We start from the raw sequence: 22,060 nt of genomic DNA, 5'->3' as shown, positions 1-22,060 counted from the left end.
TGTTGTCCGCTCTCTTTGGTTTTCTCCCCTCTCCGCATATTTCATCCTCCGCTCTGACTCTGACCTTGGCTGACCTGTTCTGGGGTCGTGGGGTCAAGCACATGAAAGGCAGTGAGTCATAAGCGGCGCGGTTGTTTTATGAGCGCAGTGGCGTGATTGATAGCTGAGGGGCGGAGCTAACTTTGGTTTCCCGAAGAGCGTTTAACCCCTGTGGGATAAAACCTGCTTGATAGTCAGAACGACTGAAACACACACCAGCTGAAGGCCCCAGCTGGAGCGAAAGGTGTGATCGTGTGTGTGTGTGCGTTTATTGTTCACTTGAGGAAATGTGCAAATTTTTTACCAGAGGAAAGTCACGATTATTACAGGTCATCACACTGTGTCAGACGAGATGGTTTGTGTTACTGTGGTTTATACACACAGACACACTCACACAGAGACAGACACACACACACACACACACACACGACACACACATGTCTGGTGCGCTATCCTTCTGGGGACTCACCATAGGCGTAATGGTTTTTATACTGTACAAACCGTATTTTCTATCCCCCTACACTGCCCCTGCCCCAAAACCTAACCCTCACAGGAGACATTCTGCATTTTTACATTTTCATAAAAACTCATTCTGAATGATTTATAAGCTTTTGTGCCCGTGGGGACCTCAATTTAGGTGACACGAGTCCCCATGAGTCTGTCTACAGTCAGGTTGAAGTCCCCACCAGGCTAGAAAAACATGTGTACACACACACACACACACACACACACACACACACACACACACACACACACACACACACACACACACACACACACACACACACACACACACACACACACACACACACACACACACACACACACACACACACACACACACACACACTCACTCACTCACTCACTCACTCACTCACTCACTCACTCACTCACTCACTCACAGACACACTCTCACACTCACACAGACACGCAGACACTCACACACTCACATAGACGCACACAGACTCACACTCATACAAACTCACACAGACACACACACACACACACACACACACACACACTCACAACAAACACACACTCACAACAAACACACAGACACAACAAACACAGACACACACACTCACAACAAACACACAGACACACACACTCACAACAAACACACACACACACTCACAACAAACACACACACACACACACACACACACACTCACAACAAACACACACACACACACACACACACACACACTCACAACAAACACACACACACACACTCTAACAAACACTCTCATACACAGACACGCAGACACTCACACACTCACATAGACGCACACAGACTAACACTCATATACACTCACACAGACACACTCATATACACTCACACAGACACACACTCATATACACTCACACAGACACACACTCATATACACTCATATACACTCATATACACTCACATAGAAACACGCAGACAATCACACACTCATAAACACTCAGACAGACACACACACTCATATACACTCACACAGAGACACTCATACACACTCACACAGACACACACTCATACACTCACACACACACACACACACACACTCATATACACTCATACAGACACACACTCATATACACTCACATAGACACACGCAGACACTCACACACATACACATACACACACACACACACACACACACACACACACACACACACACACACACACACACACAGACTCATGCGCTCAAACTCTCTCTCACACACACACACACACACACACAGACTCATGCGCTCACACACACACACACACACAGACTAATGTGCTCAAACTCTCTCACACACACACAGACTCATGCGCTCAAACTCTCTCACACACACACAGACTCATGCGCTCAAACTCTCTCACACACACACAGATTCATGCGCTCAAACTCTCTCACACACACACAGACTCATGCGCTCAAACTCTCTCTCACACAGACAGACTTATGCTCTCAAACTCTCTCACACACACACACACACTAGTCAGTCAGGATGCCTTTATAATTAGCAGTCATGTTCGATCACAGTGTTTGTTTGTTGAGGGTGTTCTTCTCATACTGGAAGCGAGCGCAGTGTTTCTAAACATTGTGTTCTTGACTTGACTCGCATTGGTTTTAAAATGCAACATAAATGTGCAATTAACAGAAACACACACTACCATTCAAAAGTTTGTGGTAAGTAAGATCATGTAAACTGTCATTTGAAATATTTTGGTAGCAGGGTTGCATGAGTATAAAATGAAAAGTCTCTGTTTTGTACCCTATTCATGGAAGGGCTACTTTTGGTCAAGACTCATCTTGACTGATAAGTGTGACTGTGAGTGACCTGTGAGTGACCTGTGAGTGACCTGTGAGTGACCTGCTGTCTTCTGCTGTTTGTGCCTTTTGTCCAGAACCGGATATTGTGGATTGATGAGAAGAATCTAACGGCTCATGTGGAGGCTGGAATCATCGGGCAGGATCTGGAGAGACAGGTCATTGATAAACACACACTGATTTCACAAGCATTTCATGGCACTTTCCTTATTATTCATGTATATGTATATGTATATGTATATGTATATGTATATGTATATGTATATGTATATGTATATGTATATGTATATGTATATGTATATGTGTGTGTGTGTCTGTGTGTGTGTGTCTGTGTGTGTGTGTGGTTCAGGTATTCCCTAAATGTCCCTGCAGGGATAGTAATACCAGACTTTTTTTTTTACCTTATGGGGACATTTTTGGTCCCCATGAGGAAAACCGCTTATAAATCACACTGATGTTTTTTGAAAATGTAAAAATGGTTTTGTATGATGGATTGTGTGTGTGTGTGTGTGTGAGAGGAGTAGGTTTATGGGTAGGGTTAGTGTATGTGATGGGTAGGTTTATGGGTAGTTTGTGTGTATGTGTGTGTGTGTGTGTGTGTGTGTGTGTGTGTGTGTGTGTGTGTGTGTGTGTGTGTGTGTGTGTGTGTGTGTGTGTGTGTGTGTGTGTGTGTGTGTGTGTGTGTGTGTGTGTGTGTGTGTGTGTGTGTGTGTGTGTGTGTGTGTGTGTGTGTGTGTGTGTGTGTGTGTGTGTGTGTGTGTGTGTGTGTGTGTGTGTGTGTGTGTGTGTGTGTGTGTGTGTGTGTGTGTGAGTGAGATGGGTAGGGTTAGTGTGGGCATGTTTTCGTGAAATATCAGGACACAAATGTGTATAATGACATGGGTATTACAAAAAGAGGGTGAAATATGAGGACGTTCCCCATGTCCTCACTTTTCAAAATGCTTATAAATCACACAGAACAAGTTTTTTTTTCACAGAAAGTGAACTGCACAGTCTCCTGTGAGGGCTAGGTTTAGGGGCAGGGTCAGTGTAAGGGGATAGAAAATACGGTTTGTACGGTATAAAAACCATTACGCCTATGGAATGTCCTCACATTTCACAAAAACAAACGTGTGTGTGTGTGTGTGTGTGTGTGTGTGTGTGTGTGTGTGTGTGTGTGTGTGTGTGTGTGAGTGTGAGTGTGAGTGTGAGTGTGAGTGTGAGTGTGAGTGTGAGTGTGAGTGTGAGTGTGAGAGATGTGTAGGGTTACTGTAAGGGGAGAGAATATACAGTTTGTACAGTATAAAAATCATTGTCTATGGAAAAGTCCCCATAAAATATGGAAACCCAACATTGATGTTCACGCTGAAGGGTAAAAACAGGCCGTGTGCTTGTGTCTTCCTGTCTGTTCACACACACACACAGCAGATGGTCCCATCAAACTGATGTCGAATAATGGCACTGGTGCTGTTGGTGTGGTGTAGTATTGTGTGTGTGAGATGCATCATAATCAGCCCATCACTGTGTGTGTGTGTGTGTGTGTGTGTGTGTAGGGATGCAGGACAGATGGTGGAACATTAAAGTGTGTTTGTATTTCTCGGGGGTTTGCTTAATAAAATCACCTGGAGCGTGTGTTTTATCTGAGACTGATCAATAAGTCCATCAGCTCTCTCACAGGTATACGGCTGTCACGCTCACACACACACACACACACACACACACACACACACACACACATATTGTGCGTCTGACTGCAGGAAACACATCTGTGACGCTCCATAAGGCTTCAGCACCACTGTGTTTATCCAGAAACTCATTTCCTGTGAGGCTGTTGTGTTTTATTGACAGTCACGCTACTCACATTTTTATTATGAAAGTGATATCGTCCTGGTCCTGGATGCTGATTGGTCAGTACAGTGATCCAGCTGTGCTAAAATACACCATGTTGTAACGGCGATGATGTTCCACATCTGTTCACCAGCTGCTATTTTTTATATATATATATATATATATATAATTTTTGTTGCCCCAAGCAAGATTCAGATTTGTTTTACGGCGAAATCCACCACTACATGAAAATTTGCTTTGTGTTTCAAAAATTATTTGACGCCACCAACAATTAACTTGTGTGAATTTTCTTATGGTAGCATTAGACCATGTGGCCATCAGGGCTCCCATAAATCTCTGGGGCCCCAAGAATCTGTACCGCCACTGTTTCCCCAGATATTACAAACACTACTGTTCAAAAGTTTAGATTTGATAAGATGTTTTTTAATGTTTATGCTCCCCAGGGCTGCATTTATTTAATCAAAAATACAGTAAAAACAGTCATTTTGTTGAAGGTTAATACAATATTTTCAAATGTAATATATTCCTGTGATCAAAGCTGTATTTTCAGCATCATTACTCCAGTCTTCAGTGTCACATGATCCTTCAGAAATCATTCTCATATGAGGATTTGATGCTCATGAAACATGATTATTATCAATGTTGAAAACAGTTGTGCTGCTTCAGATTTTGTGGTAAACTAGATATTCTTTTTGCTGAATCAAAAGATCAAAACATAACACTATAAATGTCTTTACTGTCACTTTTAATCATTTTATTTAGGGATGCAAAATATATCGGACCCCATATCGGTATCGGTCGATATATGTACATGTTATCTTTATCGGCCCGATAAGAAAATCTGGACGCTATATTAAAGCCGATTAATTATGTACTATTTCCTTCTGCTGAGACACTTCAGATATGCTCGGTTCACCATGATGGTTATGAATTGCTTAAAATATGATTGTAATCACTTCAAAAAAGGAAAATACTGTTCAGAGCAACATGTGCAGTCATAAAGGCTTCATGAGAACATCATAATTGTGTGCTTGGGTCATGGATTTAAAGGATTAGTTCACTTCAAAATGAAAATTTCCTGATAATTTACTCACCCCCATGTTCATGTGTTTGTCTTCAGTCGAAAAGAAATTAAGTTTTTTTGAGGAAAACATTCCCGGATGTTTCTCCACATAATGGACTTCAATGGGAACCAACGGCTGAAGGTCCAAATCAATGCAGTTTCAAAGGAAGGGCTTCAGAGACTCTGATCCCAGACGAGGAATAGGGTCAGATCTGGACAAACCATCGACCATTTTTTCAAGAAAAAAAAAGAACTTTTTATCCTAAATTGCTCCTCTTGCGCTGCTTTGCGGTGCACCACAGATTACATACCGTATTTTCCGGACTATAAGTCGCTCCGGAGTATAAATCACATCAGTCAAAAAATGCATCATGAAGAGGAAAAAAACATACACTCACCTAAAGGATTATTAGGAACACCTGTTCAATTTCTCATTGATGCAATTATCTAATCAACCAATCACATGGCAGTTGCTTCAATGCATTTAGGGGTGTGGTCCTGGTCAAGACAATCTCCTGAACTCCAAACTGAATGTCAGAATGGGAAAGAAAGGGGATTTAAGCAATTTTGAGCGTGGCATGGTTGTTGGTGCCAGACGGGCCGGTCTGAGTATTTCACAATCTGCTCAGTTACTGGGATTTTCACACACAACCATTTCTAGGGTTTACAAAGAATGGTGTGAAAAGGGAAAAACATCCAGTATGCGGCAGTCCTGTGGGAGAAAATGCCTTGTTGATGCTCGAGGTCAGAGGAGAATGGGCCGACTGATTCAAGCTGATAGAAGAGCAACTTTGACTGAAATAATCACTCGTTACAACCGAGGTCTGCAGCAAAGCATTTGTGAAGCCACAACACACACAACCTTGAGGCGGATGGGCTACAACAGCAGAAGACCCCACCGGGTACCACTCATCTCCACTACAAATAGGAAAAAGAGGCGACAATTTGCACAAACTCACCAAAACTGGACAGTTGAAGACTGGAAAAATGTTGCCGGGTCTGATGAGTCTCGATTTCTGTTGAGACATTCAGATGGTAGAGTCAGAATTTGGCGTAAACAGAATGAGAACATGGATCCATCATGCCTTGTTACCACTGTGCAGGCTGGTGGTGGTGGTGTAATGGTGTGGGGGATGTTTTCTTGGCACACTTTAGGCCCCTTAGTGCCAATTGGGCATTGTTTAAATGCCACAGCCTACCTGAGCATTGTTTCTGACCATGTCCATCCCTTTATGACCACCATGTCCCCATCCTCTGATGGCTACTTCCAGCAGGATAATGCACCGTCACAAAGCTCCAATCAATATAGGCCAACATTTCTAAAGAATGCTTTCAGCACCTTGTTGAATCAATGCCACGTAGAATTAAGGCAGTTCTGAAGGCGAAAGGGGGTCAAACACAGTATTAGTGTGTGTTCCTTATAATCCTTTAGCTGAGTGTATAAGTCGCACCTGGCTATGAGTCGCAGGACCAGCCAAACTATGAAAAAAAGTGCGATTTATAGTCCGTAAAATATGGTTATCACGTCAGAAAGGTGACACTAGATGTAGGCAGTAAGCCCATGTGCGAAGAGTAATACAAACATCCTTTAGCAAAAAAAGGTTAAACAACGATGTCGGGACGATTTTGAAGTTGAAGATGGAGTGTTTTTTGGTAAAAAAATACCGTTTGTATTAGTCCTCGCACGTTCGCTTGGGGTGGTACTTCCGCACAAGATGAGCAATTTAGGTAAATAAGTATATAAATGTTTATTTGTTTGTTTATTTGAAAATGACCAATTTTTCCAGCTACAATGATCATCACTGCAACCTTTCATGCCACGATCTGAATATAATGCCATAGATCTAAATGTAAAGCCAAGAGAGAGTAAAGGCCTGTACACACCGGGACGAATATCGCGCGCGCTTATCGCCAGCGTTTTTCGTGACGTTTTTCGGCGCGTCTTGAGTGTTCACACCCAAGCGATTTTCACTGGCGCTGCGCCGAGTGAACGTGCACATTCAGTAGATGCGCTCCCGGTACACAAGATGGTGCTGCGGCACTTTAAGCCTCTGACACTCGCTTGTCACACAGAAGGAGAAGAGAGACAGTATTTACGTGCTTGCCAAAACCATAGACATATTATGTATATGGACAAAACCATTCACACACTTTTTGCTAACTGGCAAGCAGCATTAGCAGCTCATCTTCTTCTTTGTCTACTTTCTACTTCTTCGTCGTATCCATGTGTGCTCGGCAAGACTGTTTTGTGCTTGAGCGCCACCAAGTCGTGTTTTACTGTCACTTCAGCAGCTCCAGCCACGTGAACAAAAGCGCCGATCTCATTGGTCGGCCAGTTTTTTACGCGCCGCGTCAAAATAAAAAAACGAACCCGAGGCGTTTTTTTAAAAATGACGCTTTTACGCCTGGCGTTTTGCGCGTCGGTGTGAACACTCACATTGGCGCCCATTGTTTAGTCCCGAGGCGTTAAACGTCGGCGATAAACGCGTGCGAAAATCGTTCCGGTGTGAACAGGCCTTAATACTATTTCAAATGGAAAGACGTTAGCCAATCGCAGTGGACGTTTACACTGAACTCTCACAGCAGACACGCCCCTTCAAACAGAGCGTTCAAACCAGAGGGCTAAAGTCAGGATAGGAAAAAATGCCTTTTATTTATAAATTGTGACCATTTAAAAGCATTCTAACATTATAAGTGCACCCCAGGAAACCTCATAAAACAATAAAGCAACGCAGTTCATGACCCCTTTAAAACTTTACAAACTGTAATCTCTAACATTTCACTAACTGTCGTCCGCGCGTTCACGAGAGACTGGCGTTACAGAGGATGAGCGTAAGTTCCTGAGATGAACGTGGAAGTGCAGAGGATAGAGCACAACAAAACTTGGTTCTTGCGAGATCTAGCATATTCTCACCGGAGCATCCGGCGTCATACCCAACGCCACAATTGGTCATCCCAAAATCGTACAGTGTGTACCGGGCATAAGAAAACAGTATTTTAATGTAAAAAAAACAACTTTGGAAATAATGGGTTGTTTTGTGTTTTTGATGTGTGTGTAGTTGAATGAGCGCGGGTTCTGTACGGGCCACGAGCCGGACTCCATGGAGTTCAGTTCTCTGGGCGGCTGGGTGGCCACGCGCGCCTCGGGCATGAAGAAGAACATCTATGGCAACATTGAGGACCTGGTATGTCTTCCTGTCTCTCAACACACACAAACATACACAGAACGCTCACCCCCACACTCTTCAGACGTGTTTTATCTGCATCAGTCTCGTGTTCATTCATGTTACCTGTGATCTGATGTGTTCCCAGGTGGTGCATATAAAGATGGTGACCCCTAGAGGAGTGATTGAGAAGAGCTGTCTGGGGCCCCGCACGTCCATGGGCCCCGACATACATCACTTCATAATGGGCTCGGAAGGTACGGACACGCTGTGTGTGAGGAATGTGAATCTCAAGAAACCGTTCAAGAACTTGCCTGGGTCGTATTTCACCTCAAAGTTGATAATTAAAGGGGTAGTTCACCCAAAAATGAAAATTGTCATAATTTACTGTGTGTATCATGTTCCAAACCTGTATGAGTTTCTTCTGCTAAACACAAACAAAGATATTTTGAAGAATATTGTTAGCCAAACAGTTGGTGGACCCCATTGACTTTCATAGTATGGAGAAAAAAAATCATATTTGGGTAAACTATCCCTTTAAGCACATTTTAAACACACATTCCTAAAGTTTAATATGCTTCATTTTCTTTATGTAAAACTTCTCAATTCTATCTTTTGATTTTGAGGTGAAATGATAGCCTGTTTTTGTTTGTAGTTGTGCTTTAGGTGACCCGAGTTTGAATGTGGTCCTTTATGATCCTGTCCACTAAATAATGAAATAAAAAATATTAAAATAGAGGCAAATTGGGAAGCAATATATATATCGGACCCCATATCGTTATCGGCCAATATATAAGAGAATTTGGCCGCTATATTAAAGCCGATAAATAATGTATTATTTCCTTCAGCTGAGACACTTCAGATACGCTCGGTTTGGTCATGGTGGTTATGAATTGCTTAAAATATAATTGTAATGGAAATATTGTTAAGAGCAACATGTGCAGCACAAGTCTGTCATATAGGCTACATGAGAACATGTAATTGTGTGTTTGGGTCATGGCTTTTAATGGTGAGACTTTTGTTTTTGTAATCAGACTCTAGAAATTGTATAAAAGTTTGGATTTAGATTTATCTGGCAATTAATTGGTTATCAGCTTTCAAATATAAAGATTTATTGGTTCTCGGTATGTCCAAAAGTGTAATATAGGTGTATCCATAGAAGCAAACAATGGCAAAAAAACTATTGACATACTGTATTCGCGTATGCATACATACAGCCTTTCAAAGTATACTTCATTTGATCGTGGGGTGCGCGATATTGACAAAAAAAATATCACAATATTTTCTGGGATTTCTGGGATGATATTTTGCTGGGTGTGTTTATTGTGCTGGTATCTTGGCAGGTTTAGGACTGTCTTGGACGGCCGACTCCTAAAGTTTTCATTATTCTTCATATTTTGTGCGGTGGTTAGTTCGCAGCAGTGACAGAAATAATAATATTTTCCAATACGTTTAACTAGATTTTTATATTATATCTGCATTTTGACCTTTTATAAGGACAATTTTTCTTACCTAATTTATTGTAACGTGCAGAATTTATAATGTCAAATTATTACATTTATCAATAAATTCAATTGGAATAATATTTAGATATATTTACACAGACTGTTTATTGCAGCTCAGGGGGACATGCATGCATTTAACCTGCCGTTACAAATGCACAAATAATGTTTTGATGTTTTAAAAATAAAACATTGATATATGAAATTATTTTAAAATTGAAAAGATGCTTTAAATATGAAATTAAAACTGCCAGTAAGTGGCGCAAGTCACTGTTAATGTAAAATACTGTCAAATATATGGCTTTTGGAAGTAAAAACTATGAATTACTGTATCATTTATAGTGAAAAACAATTAAATAAAATGGAATAACATCACATTATATGTAATTTTACTGTAAAATACTGTCAAATTTTTGGCTTTTGGAAGTAAAAACTATGAATTACGGTATAATTTATGGGGAAAACAGTAAAAGTAAATGGTTTAACATCAACTTACATGTAATTTTACTTTAAAATACTGTAACACATTTTTAATTTTGGAAGTAAAAACTATGAATTACCATATCATTTATAGTAAAAACAGTAAAAGTAAATGGTTTAACATCACATTTCAAGTAATTTTACTGTAAAATTCTATTAAATATATGGCTTTTAGGAAGTAAAAATTATGATTTGCTGTATAATTTATGGTGAAAAACAGTAAAAGTAAAAGTTTCAACGTCACATTATATTTACTGTAAAATTCAGTCAAATTTATGGCTTTTGGAAGTAAAAACTATGAATGACTATAGTTAGTAAAAGTAAATGGTTTAAAATTGCATGTAATTTTACAGTGAAATACTGTAATATTTGTGGCTTTTTGAATTACTGTATAATTTATGGTGAAAACCCGTAAAAGTAAATGGTTTAACATTGCATTATATTCATGGCAGTGAGCATTTCTTTCTCTGGATTAAGCCAGTTTAATCCAGAGTCTCCAGGGTTTCATTAGGAGACTGAAGGTCAGACACAGATCCTCTAGACTTCAGTTCTGATCCTCTTCTCAGTCTGCACTATGAAGTTAGTTTGACATTGGTCGGGTCACTGGCAGTGATAAGCACGCTTTAAGGGTGTTTGTACTGAAGTGAGAGTTCGTGTCAGTCACTTTAGGATTTCAGAAACACAGTCCTCATTATCAGAGAGAGTTGTAACGCACAGTTGTTGTTGTATGGTACTTTATCTAAGGTCATGTTGCCCTAAGTGGGACTCTCGCAGAGCATCAAGTCTTGTCCATTCTGCAGTTTTTTTTCTAAGCAATAACCGCAATGTTATACAGCAAGAGACTGTCTGACCAACACAACTTCATGTCATGTCATTTAGAGGCAGATACGTCTCAAATAGTTGATACCATGGATAATTAAGCTAATTAAACCCGCAGTTTACCTCAGATAAAGCTTGAGACTGAGACTATATTTAGGCGTCCCTGTTTGCCAGTAGGGGGCGGTGAAACATGTTTAGCTTACAGTGTATGACATATGGCGATGTTTCACATACATACAGGGCAACATGTCAGAAGTATGTGCTTGATATTTTTCATGATCCTGTTTAAAAGTATCACTCTTATCCAAAGGAAAGGATATTATTCATTTGTCTCAATAAAGCCATTCATGAATCCCTGAAGCGATGAAAATGGGCCATAATCATTGTATTTAACAAAATGTTCTGGAGCTCTTTACGCCTCATGTGATTTTTTTTGTGGGAGGATGATTGTTTCCCAGGTTTAATCTGCATTAATTAAACATTCATGATTCCATTAGGATGGACATCTGGCTTCTTTAATGGCTTTGTAATGTCAGGGACATTTAGACGCTAAAGGAGGACACGTTTCACCTTTTCCCCTCCGACACGCTAAAGTGCAGATGACAGAATTATTGTTGTTGTCTTTTATGGCGGTCAGGAGATCTTTAAATGTGAGGGTTCTAATAGTATAATGCAATAATGTGAAATAATAACTAAATAACTAATTGTAACACAAAACACTCTAATGTACATTACTGATTACAAAAATAAGAAGAAACAAAACAATTGAACTGTGCTTTTAAACCCTTTACTTTTGCTGTATTTGCACTGTAAATTATATGGTAATTCATAGTTTCAAAACCTTTAATGTTTTTCACCGTTTTACTTCCAAAAACCAAACATTTGACAGTATTTTTACAGTAAAATGACATGTAATGTGCTGTTAAGCCATTTATTTTTACTGTTATTCAGCATAATTTATATGGTAATTCATAGTTTATACTTCCAAAATGTAAAAAAAAATTACAGTATTTTAAAGTAAAATTACATGTAAGTTGATGTTAAACCATTGACTTTTATTGTTTTCCCCATAAATTATTCAGTAATTCATAGTTTTTACTTCCAAAAGCCACACATTTGACAAAACTGTAACATATATTTTATATACTTTACAGTAAAATATAATGCGATGTTTATCCATAATTTTTTTTACTGTTTCACCATAAATTATATCGTCAAAATACATGAATTTCATAGTATTTTACAGTAAAATTACAAACTGTAAAATGTGACGTTAAACCTTTTACTTGTACTGTTTTTCAACATAAATTTTACAGTAATTCATAGTTTTTACTTCCAAAAGCCATACATTTGACAGTATTTTACAGTAAAATATAATTTGACATCAAACCTTTTACTTTTACTGTTTTTCACCATAAATTATACAGCAATTCATAATTTTTACTTTCTAAAAGCCATATATTTAATAGTATTTTACAGTAAAATTATATCAAATGTGATGTTAAACCATTTACTTTTACTGTTTTTACTATAAATTATATGGTAATTCATAGTTTTTACTTCCAAAAAACAAATATTTGACAGTATTTTTGCAGTAAAATTACTTGAAATGTGATGTTAAACCATTTACTTTTACTGTTTTTACTATAAATGATATGGTAATTCATAGTTTTTACATCCGAAATTAAAAATGTGTAACAGTATTTTAAAGTAAAATTACATGTAAGTTGATGTTAAACCATTTACTTTTACTGTTTTCCCCATAAATTATACAGTAATTCATAGTTTTTACTTCCAAAAGCCATAAATTTGACAGTATTTGACAGTAAAATATAATTTGACATCAAACCTTTTACTTTTACTGTTTTTCACCATAAATTATACAGCAATTCATCATTTTTACTTTCTAAAAGCCATATATTTAATAGTATTTTACAGTAAAATTATATCAAATGTGATGTTAAACCATTTACTTTTACTGTTTTTACTATAAATTATATGGTAATTCATAGTTTTTACATCGGAAATTAAAAATGTGTTACAGTATTTTAAAGTAAAATTACATGTAAGTTGATGTTAAACCATTTACTTTTACGGTTTTCTCCATAAATTATACAGTAATTCATAGTTTTTACTTCCAAAAGCCATAGATTTGACAGTATTTTACAGTAAAATATAATTTGACATCCAACCTTTTACTTTTACTGTTTTTCACCATAAATTATACAGCAATTCATCTTTTTTACTTTCTAAAAGCCATATATTTAATAGTATTTTACAGTAAAATTATATAAAATGTGATGTTTAACCATTTACTTTTACTGTTTTCACTATAAATTATATGGTAATTCATAGTTTTTACTTCCAAAAAACAAAAATTTGACAGTATTTTTACAGTAAAATTACATGTAATGTGCTGTTAAGTCATTTACATTTACTGTTATTCAGCATAATTTATATGGTAATTCATAGTTTATACTTCCAAAATGTAAAAAAAAATTACAGTATTTTACAGTCAAATATAGGCTAATGTGACGTTGAACCTTTTACTTTTACTGTTTTTCACCATAAATTATACAGTAATTCATAGTTTTTTACTTCCAAAAGCCATAAATTGGACAGTATTTTACAGTAAAAATAATGTGACATCAAACCTTTTACTTTTACTGTTTTTCACCTTAAATTATTCAACAATTCATAATTTTTACTTTCTCAAAGCCATATATTTGATAGTATTTTACTGTAAAATTACATAAAATGTGATGTTAAACCATTTACTTTGACTGTTTTTACTATAATTTATATGATAATTCAGTTTTTACTTCCAAAAACCATAGATTTGACCATATTTTAAAGTAAAATGACATATAATGTGAGATTAAAATATTTGATAAGGTAACTTGCAGTCAATCAACAGGTGCTTACTGTGGCATTTTACCGTCCTGTAAAAACATTTTACGTTTTAGTGAATAGAATATGAGTGAAGGCTGAGGATGAATGGCGTTTTGATGCTGAGGTATGTTCTGCTCATAAAGCTTCATCCAGCATACGGTCTCAATAATGGCTCGTATAAACTCTCCACAGGACTCTCACACACTCGTACATGTTTGCTTGCTCTGGGCTTTCGGTAATGAGTCTAGAAGCCCAGGCTCAGAGCAGCAGACACAGGGTTTCCCTCTGGGGTCAGAGGTCATGCGGGTTTGGGACAGGAAGCCTGCTGGGCCAGGCTCTCAGTGACTCTGCTCTCCCCCCAGTGTGTCGTTTGATACTGACCTGCTTTATGTTACAGAACACACAGTGTGTAAATCTCTTTGCTTCCTTTTGTAGTGGAAGAAACTTGAGCGTTCAGGTGAAAATGAACATGCAGATCTCCTGCAGAGAGTCAGGGGTGTGTGTGTGTGTGTGTGTGTGTGTGACTGATTGTTATGTCCTTTGGTTGATGTTAAGGACTATTCAGGTCATGCACATTACAAATTGCACACATCAGCCCTTGTGTGTGATACTGAAAACAGTCACTGCTTTGATACTCTTTACTCTTCATACACATGCCAATGGTGTATATGTGTCCTGCTCCTTAGGAACTCTGGGAGTGGTGACTGAAGTCACGATGAAGATCCGACCCATTCCTGAGTATCAGAAGTACGGCTCCGTCGTCTTCCCAAACTTCCAGCAGGGTGTGGCCTGCCTGAGAGAGGTGGCCAGACAGGTCAGTACAGGCCTCATGTGACTCAATGAAACTAACCCAGCTGTGGTCAGGCTCACTTCATTTATAGTGATATTCTGTTAGTTTCTATGTATATTAGGGGTGGGAATCGCCTGAGGCCTCACGATATGATATTATCACGATACTTAAGCCACGATGCGATATTATTGCAGTTAAAAAAAAATAATGATATGCTGAGTATTGCAATAATATAATGCTATTTATTAACTTTTTTCAACTGCAAACCCCAAACTGCAAACTTTGTCTGCACATATGTTTTTATCTAATAAGGTTCTCAGACTGTTCATTTTCAAATCCACATCCCTTCCTTGTCAAATGTTTTCCTTCCTCATATTTTTCATAGATATTACGTTTCACATTTCAATGCTTGCACACTCAATTCAATGTATTAGTTTTTTCAATACATATAGTTTTAAGCAGTTTTATAAAGAACAACCCTAATACTCTAATGAACAAGTTAAAGTTGACACTATTCAGTTATGAAATGTATATGCTGAGTCACATTTATATAATCATATTTATAGGAAAATGCATACATTTGCCATAAACAGCAAATAACTTGGATGCTAGATGCTGCTATGGAGTTATTTTCGTTGTGAAATAGAATAATTCTATAGAGCTAAATATATGCTCCATATTACATATGCATAATAATTTATTTTTATTTTTTTAACATTTCCAGGCTTCTGATTGGCCAACATAGGTTAGGGTTATATTGCCACGTGACGATTGGATTATGCTTAAGCTGTTTATGACCATACTCCGATAAAAGAAAACGGGTTATCGCGTTTTAGTGCTGGGCGGTATACCGGTTCATACCAAATACCGGTGTTTATTTTTGTTACGATATGAATTTTGATGATACCGCAATACATGTATGCCGCTTAAACAACGTTAGGAACGCGGCGAAGTGACATTGTTCAAGAGGGGTCACTTTTCACTGTTGCACTGTAGTAAGGACACAGAGATCGCATTGCAGCCTATGGCTGAATCCGAAATCGACCCCTATACCCTCAAATAGAGCATTATTTGTGGGGACAGCCATTTGTAGTGGTGTCCGAAACCATAGTGGACGTTATTGAGTGCACTCGTTCAATCCCACATCGCACCGCAATAACGAGTGTACAGCCGATGTACACACAATGTTTATGACCATACTCCGATAAAAGAAAACTGGTTACCGCCTTTACATGACCACTTGCGTTATCGGCTTATGAAGAAAAACCGGCTTAAGAACGTGCATGTAAACGCACTCAATGACCGTTTAAATAACCCGTAACAGTACAAATTTAGTAGCCAAATTGTCCGGTGAGTGTAAAAGTGAATTTCAAACCCTGTATATATATAATGTGTTTTAATATGCTAAATTGTGCTCAAGAAACATTTTTTATTATCAGTGTTGAACATTAACAGTCAAAATGAAGACTGATGGCAGTGAAGAAGCTTTATTTTGAAGAGTGTGTGTTGAATAGGGCAGTGTGTGAGGCTAATGGCCTCCGATCGGGGCTTCTCATTAGTCTGTGGGCTGCTGCTGATGTAGCCCTTATTGATGACCGCAGTCTTAGCCTTCTGTACAGCACTGCTTCTTATTAGTCCATAAACAAACCGTGATCCAAAGTTAAAATGAATGTATTGATTATGCTGTTCAGGACCTGCACCGCTCCTCCATCTGTTTCTCTTTGCCCAAGGCTGCCTTTAAAACAAATCGGGTTATATTTTAATTGCACTATCATTTTGCCGTACTGTAGGTGTTTCCTAACAACTGCAAAAATACTTGCTGAGCAATAATAATGATGTGGATTTGTTTAAAAGTGTAGGAGAGAGTCATTATACGTCTCCATCTATTAATCTGTTTCTGTCTTTATTCTTGTAGAGATGTGCTCCAGCATCCATTCGGCTAATGGACAACGAGCAGTTTCAGTTTGGTGAGTGGCGTCTTTCCTTCTAAGCAGATGTTTAAGCCCATGATTCTTACTTTCTTCTGTGGAACAAAAAAGATATATTGAAGAATCTTCACACAATGACAGTTCATAGTACAGACGACCGCTTGTGAAGTTTGTGTGCTTTATTTTAAAGGGGTCCTATTATGCTCATTTACAGGTTCATCATTTTGTTTATGGGGTCAACAAGAATACATTTACATTTAATGTTCAAAAAAAGTATTTTTATTATAATTCTCCATTGCTGCAGCTCCTCTCTTCCCAGTTTGTCGGTAACACTCTGTTTAGTTCCTGTCTCTGTGAAGCCCCTCCTTCTGAAAAGCACAATGTGCTCTGATTGGTCGGCTGGAGCAGTGTGTTGTGATTGGTCAAGCGCTTCCAGCGTGTTTGGGAAATGTCCCGCCCCTTAACCACCATAACCTTAGATATCCATAATAAAGGCTAGATGTCTCGTCCGCGCTGCTGGCCAATGGAGGTCGACGTCCGCACCTGGCGGCCATCTTGTCACAGTCAGCTCGCTCACTCGTAACATTGTTTTCATGGGTGCTTGCACTTTTTAAATAACCATAACTTGCTACATTTTCTATCGATTTTCAAACTGTTTGGTATGTTATAAACGTCCGAGATGTAGTTATGACACTGCATACTTATGAAAAATTATTAATAATTTGTTCAAGCATTGAACAATAATTATAGCCACTTTAATAACGTTTGTAAGAAACCAAACCATTTGTAAATGCGTCAAGATTTCAGTGAGATAAGAGTATTTGTGTTCATGCAGATCATCAGGTACCACAGAGCCCTGCCTGTGACAAGATGGCCGCCGGTGACGACGTTAGAGACTCCGCCGTAAGACATTTAGCCTTTATTATGGATATCTATGACCATAACCACCAGTTTCGACACACTAATACTAACTCAACCACGCTCCGCCCCTTTATTATATGAATTAATTATTTAAGTGTCCTATAATGCCTCTTTTACAAGATGTAAAACAAGTCTCTGTTATCCCTAGAGTGTGTATGTGAAGTTTTAGATCAAAATACCTCACAGATAATTTTTATAGCATATTAAAATTGTCACTTTTTGAGGGTGAGCAAAAATGCGCCATTTTTGTCTGTCTCTTTAAATGCAAATTAGCTGTTGTTCCCGGCCCCCTTTCAGGAAGAGGGCGGAGCTTCAAGAGCTCATGTTAGCCGCTCTGATGACCTCACGCAGACACACACTGAAAATATCAGAAACTGTTCAGCCTTTTATGTTCAAACCGGAGTCGGACAATGATGGAGAGACTCAAGAAGAAGAGACAACATGTAGAATGAGACAGGGCGTTATGGTGTCATCTTGCTTTATGACATGCTACAGCGTTTGTGTTCGTACTGTATTGCTATAAATGTGAAAGACGGATTGAGCGACTCCCAAATGTGCTCGACTACAACAACTCTTCCTCTTCTCAACATGTTCCCGGGGGCGGGGTTTATGTAAATGTTAGGGTTAGTGATGTCACAAACCCGTGAAGAAGCTCATTGTAGTCCCTACCAGCCGTTAGTTGTAGTTCTTAAAAAGTGATTTCTGTAAAAGAAAATATCTCCCTTTGCTTTGAGCGTCGTAACTTTGCAGATGTTGTTTATGCTCAAACAGCAACATCACACACTAACTAAAGTTAAACAAGTCAAATCATAATCAACCACCCCTTTAAATGAGGAATATTGTGACGTGTTCGTTCCCGGGAGAAAACTCAAGACTACACGGGAGGTGTTTCAGGGAGTTCAGAAACACTGACACTGATATAGAGAAGAAGAACTCCTGCTGGAGGGACTTTGTAATTTTGCAGACCTTTTTTGTGCTCAAATAGCAACATTACACACTAAAGAAAGATGAACATGGAGAAAAGCATCATGGGACCTCTTTAAATGCATCATCATTTCACTGTTATTATTCCCTTCCAGTGAGCTGTTAATTTGAAAAATAGATTTGGTTCTTGAGATCACGGACTGGTCACAACCTAGTCCGTGATCTCAAGAACCCAATCACTAAACTCATTCATTCAGTTCATTGACAGGAACTTTATCAAAAGCACATTCTCAAAAAAAAAGTGCTGCTTTTCTGACTTGTTACTATGAAGTTTTGTGGTATAAGATCTGCAAGACTCTCTAAAATATAAACGTTTTGGTCGCACTTTAGTTTAGGGTCCAATTCTCACTATTAACTACGACTTTTGCCTCAATAAACTCCTAATTTACTACTTATTAATAGTTAGTAAGGTAGTTGTTAAGTTTATGTATTGGGTGATTATGGGATGTAGAATATGGTCATGCAGGACAATGCATTAATATGTGCTTTAATACACAGAAAATGTTCTAGTTATATGCATTATAATAAGTTGTTAATAGTGAGAATTGAACCCTAAACTAAAGTGTTACCAAAGTTTTTGTTCCACAGAAGAAATGTAGAAATGTAACACTTTATAAGTATAGTGTAAAAAAAATACTTACAAATCATTAGCAAACTATAGTTAAAGGGATAGTTCACCCTAAAATGAAAATTCTCATCATTTACTCTCCCTCAACTTGTTCGAAACCTGTATGAGTTTCTTCTGCTGAACTCAACAGAAGATTTGTTTGAAGAATGTCAGTAACCAGACAGTTTCTGGTCCCCATTGACTTCTATAGTATTCTTTTCCTACTATGGAAATCAATGGGACCATCAACTGTCTGGTTGTCAACTGTCATATTTATGTCCAATAAAGGTTGGTTTAAAGTACTTAATTAATGCCATTTTCCCATTTTCAGTGACCTAATCTACAGTGAGAACTATTTACTGTTAATAAGTCGTTAAAGGGTTAGTTCACCCAAAAATGAAAATTATGTCATTAATTCCTCACCCTCATGTCGTTGGACACCCGTCAGACCTCCGTTCATCTTCAGAACACAAATGAAGATATTTTAGTGTAAATCTGATGGCTCTGAAAGGCCTCCATTGGCACAATGGCACGGTTCACTCTCAAGACCCTTAAAAGGTACTAAAGACGTCGTTACAAAGTCCATCTCACTACAGTAGTTCTAAAATAACTTTATTAATCGGCAACAATAGTTTTTGTGCGCAAAAAAAACCTAAATAACGACTTACATAATGATGACGATTTCAAAACACGGCCTCATGAAGCTTCGAAGCGTTATGAATCAGTGAGCCGAATGATGATTCGGATCGCGTGTCAAACTGCTGAAATTTGGCGATTCAAACCGCTGAATCGACTCATTGATTCATAACGCTTCGAAGCTTGTTGATGCTTTGTTTTGAAATCGTCATCACTATGTAAGTTGTTATTTAGGGTTTTTTTGCGCACAAAAACTATTCTCGCCGATTCATAAAGTTATTGTAGAGCCGCTGTAGTGAGATGGACTTTGTAACGACGTCTTTAGTGCCTTTTAAGGGTCTTGAGAGTGAACCGTGCCATTGTGCCAATGGAGGCCTTTCAGAGCCATCAGATTTACACTAAAATATCTTCATTTGTGTTCCGAAGATGAACGCAGGTCTGACGGGTGTCCAACGACATGAGGGTAAGTAATTAATGACAGAATTTTCATTTTGGGGTGAACTAACCCTTTAAAAAAGCATTATCTAATGTGAACTAATTAAACAATAGCACTTTGCTAATTACAGTGGCAATGAATGAAGAACTCACTATTTGTATGTATTAACTACAGTTTATAAAGTCTAAATTAACTATAAATCAATAGTTTTTTAATTATACTATGCGTATTATAAAGTGTCACCGAAATTTTCAAAATCATGAAATATTAAATGAATTAAAGGAACACTCCACTTTTTTTGAAAATAGGCTCATTTTACAAGTCCCCTAGAGTTAAATAGTTGAGTTTTACCATTTTTTTACCATTACCGTTTTTGAATCCATTCAGCCGATCTTTGTATCTGGCAGTAGCACTTTTAGCATAGCTTAGCATACATCATTGATTCTGATCAGTCCATTAGCATCACATTCAAAAAATGACCAAAGACACTTTCAATATTTTTCCTATTTAAAACGTGACTCTTCTACAGTTACATCGTGTGCTAAGACCAACTGAAAATTAAAAGTTGAGATTTTCTACACCTATATGGCTAGGAACTACTTTCTCATTCCTGCGTAATAGTCGTGGATCTTCGCGGCCGTACCATGGCTGCAGCGGCGCAATTATATTACGCAGCGCCTAAAAGTAGCCCAGCTAGGTAACTTTCAATGTGACCGGCACTAAGTTTGTGTAGTTGCAGAGAAAGTTTCAGGCTTGCAGCCGACAAATTGTGTTGTGGATTTAGCTGTGTGATTAGCCATGGTTCTGTGTGTGTTGTAAAGGGCTGTGATAGTAAGTCGAAGGTGTAACTACCACCATGTTTCACAGAATACCAACGAATCATTGCGCTGCTGCAGCCATGGTACGGCCGCGAAGATCCGCGACTATTACGCAGGAATGAGAAAGTAGTTCCTAGCCATATAGGTGTAGAAAATCGCAACTTTTAATTTTCAGTTGGTCTTAGCACACAATGTAACTGTAGAAGAGTCACGTTTTAAATAGGAAAAATATTGAAAGTGTCTTTGGTCATTTTTTGAATGAGATGCTAATGGACTGATCAGAATCAATGATGTATGCGAAGCTATGCTAAAAGTGCTACCGCCAGATACAAAGATCGGCTGAATGGATTCAAAAACGGTAAAACTCAACTACTTAACTCTAGGGGACTTGTAAAATGAGCCTATTTTCAAAAAAAGTGGAGTGTTCCTTGAATGTAAAATAAATTACAATTATGTAAAATAAATAATAAAAAAATAAAAACAATCAAAATAAAGAACAAAAAATATATTTAATTTACTGTCGCTCTTCTCTCCTCGTCATCTCACTAACACGCCAGTGGGCGGGGCCAAAGATGCTCTGATGAAGTAGGCACGTTTCACAACGAGCCGTTCTCTGGGCTTGGTTACAATAAAAGCTGTTTTTGGACTAACAAGGAAGTTTTCAGCTCTGAAACTCATAGAATATTGTTATAGTATGCATAGGGAGCTAATTGAGACGCACCCTATGTGTTTTAGTTTTAGTAGCAAAGGGGAAATGTTTAATTTCTGTGACCCTCTGAGAGTATTTTACAAGGGAAGCTGGCTAGAATGAAGGGGAAACAGTGACGCGTGGGAGTGCAGGGAGTGTTGTC

General features: G+C 38.2%; 1 protein-coding gene across 1 annotated transcript in view; it reads left to right on the top strand.

The window, feature by feature from the left end:
* The window catches only part of agps (alkylglycerone phosphate synthase), a 70,743-nt gene that overhangs the window by 23,514 nt on the left and 25,169 nt on the right, over positions 1 to 22,060 (top strand). The window contains 5 exon segments of the mRNA XM_079822452.1: positions 2,420 to 2,500; positions 8,292 to 8,417; positions 8,545 to 8,653; positions 14,776 to 14,903; positions 16,795 to 16,846. Of these exon segments, the coding sequence (XP_079678578.1) occupies positions 2,420 to 2,500; positions 8,292 to 8,417; positions 8,545 to 8,653; positions 14,776 to 14,903; positions 16,795 to 16,846 (496 nt within the window).

The sequence above is a fragment of the Gobio gobio genome, assembly GCF_949357685.1.
Source record: "Gobio gobio genome assembly, chromosome: 7".
Taxonomy (NCBI): domain Eukaryota; kingdom Metazoa; phylum Chordata; class Actinopteri; order Cypriniformes; family Gobionidae; genus Gobio; species Gobio gobio.
The sequence above is the reverse complement of the archived record's forward strand: the minus strand, read 5'-3'. Positions and strand labels throughout refer to the sequence as shown.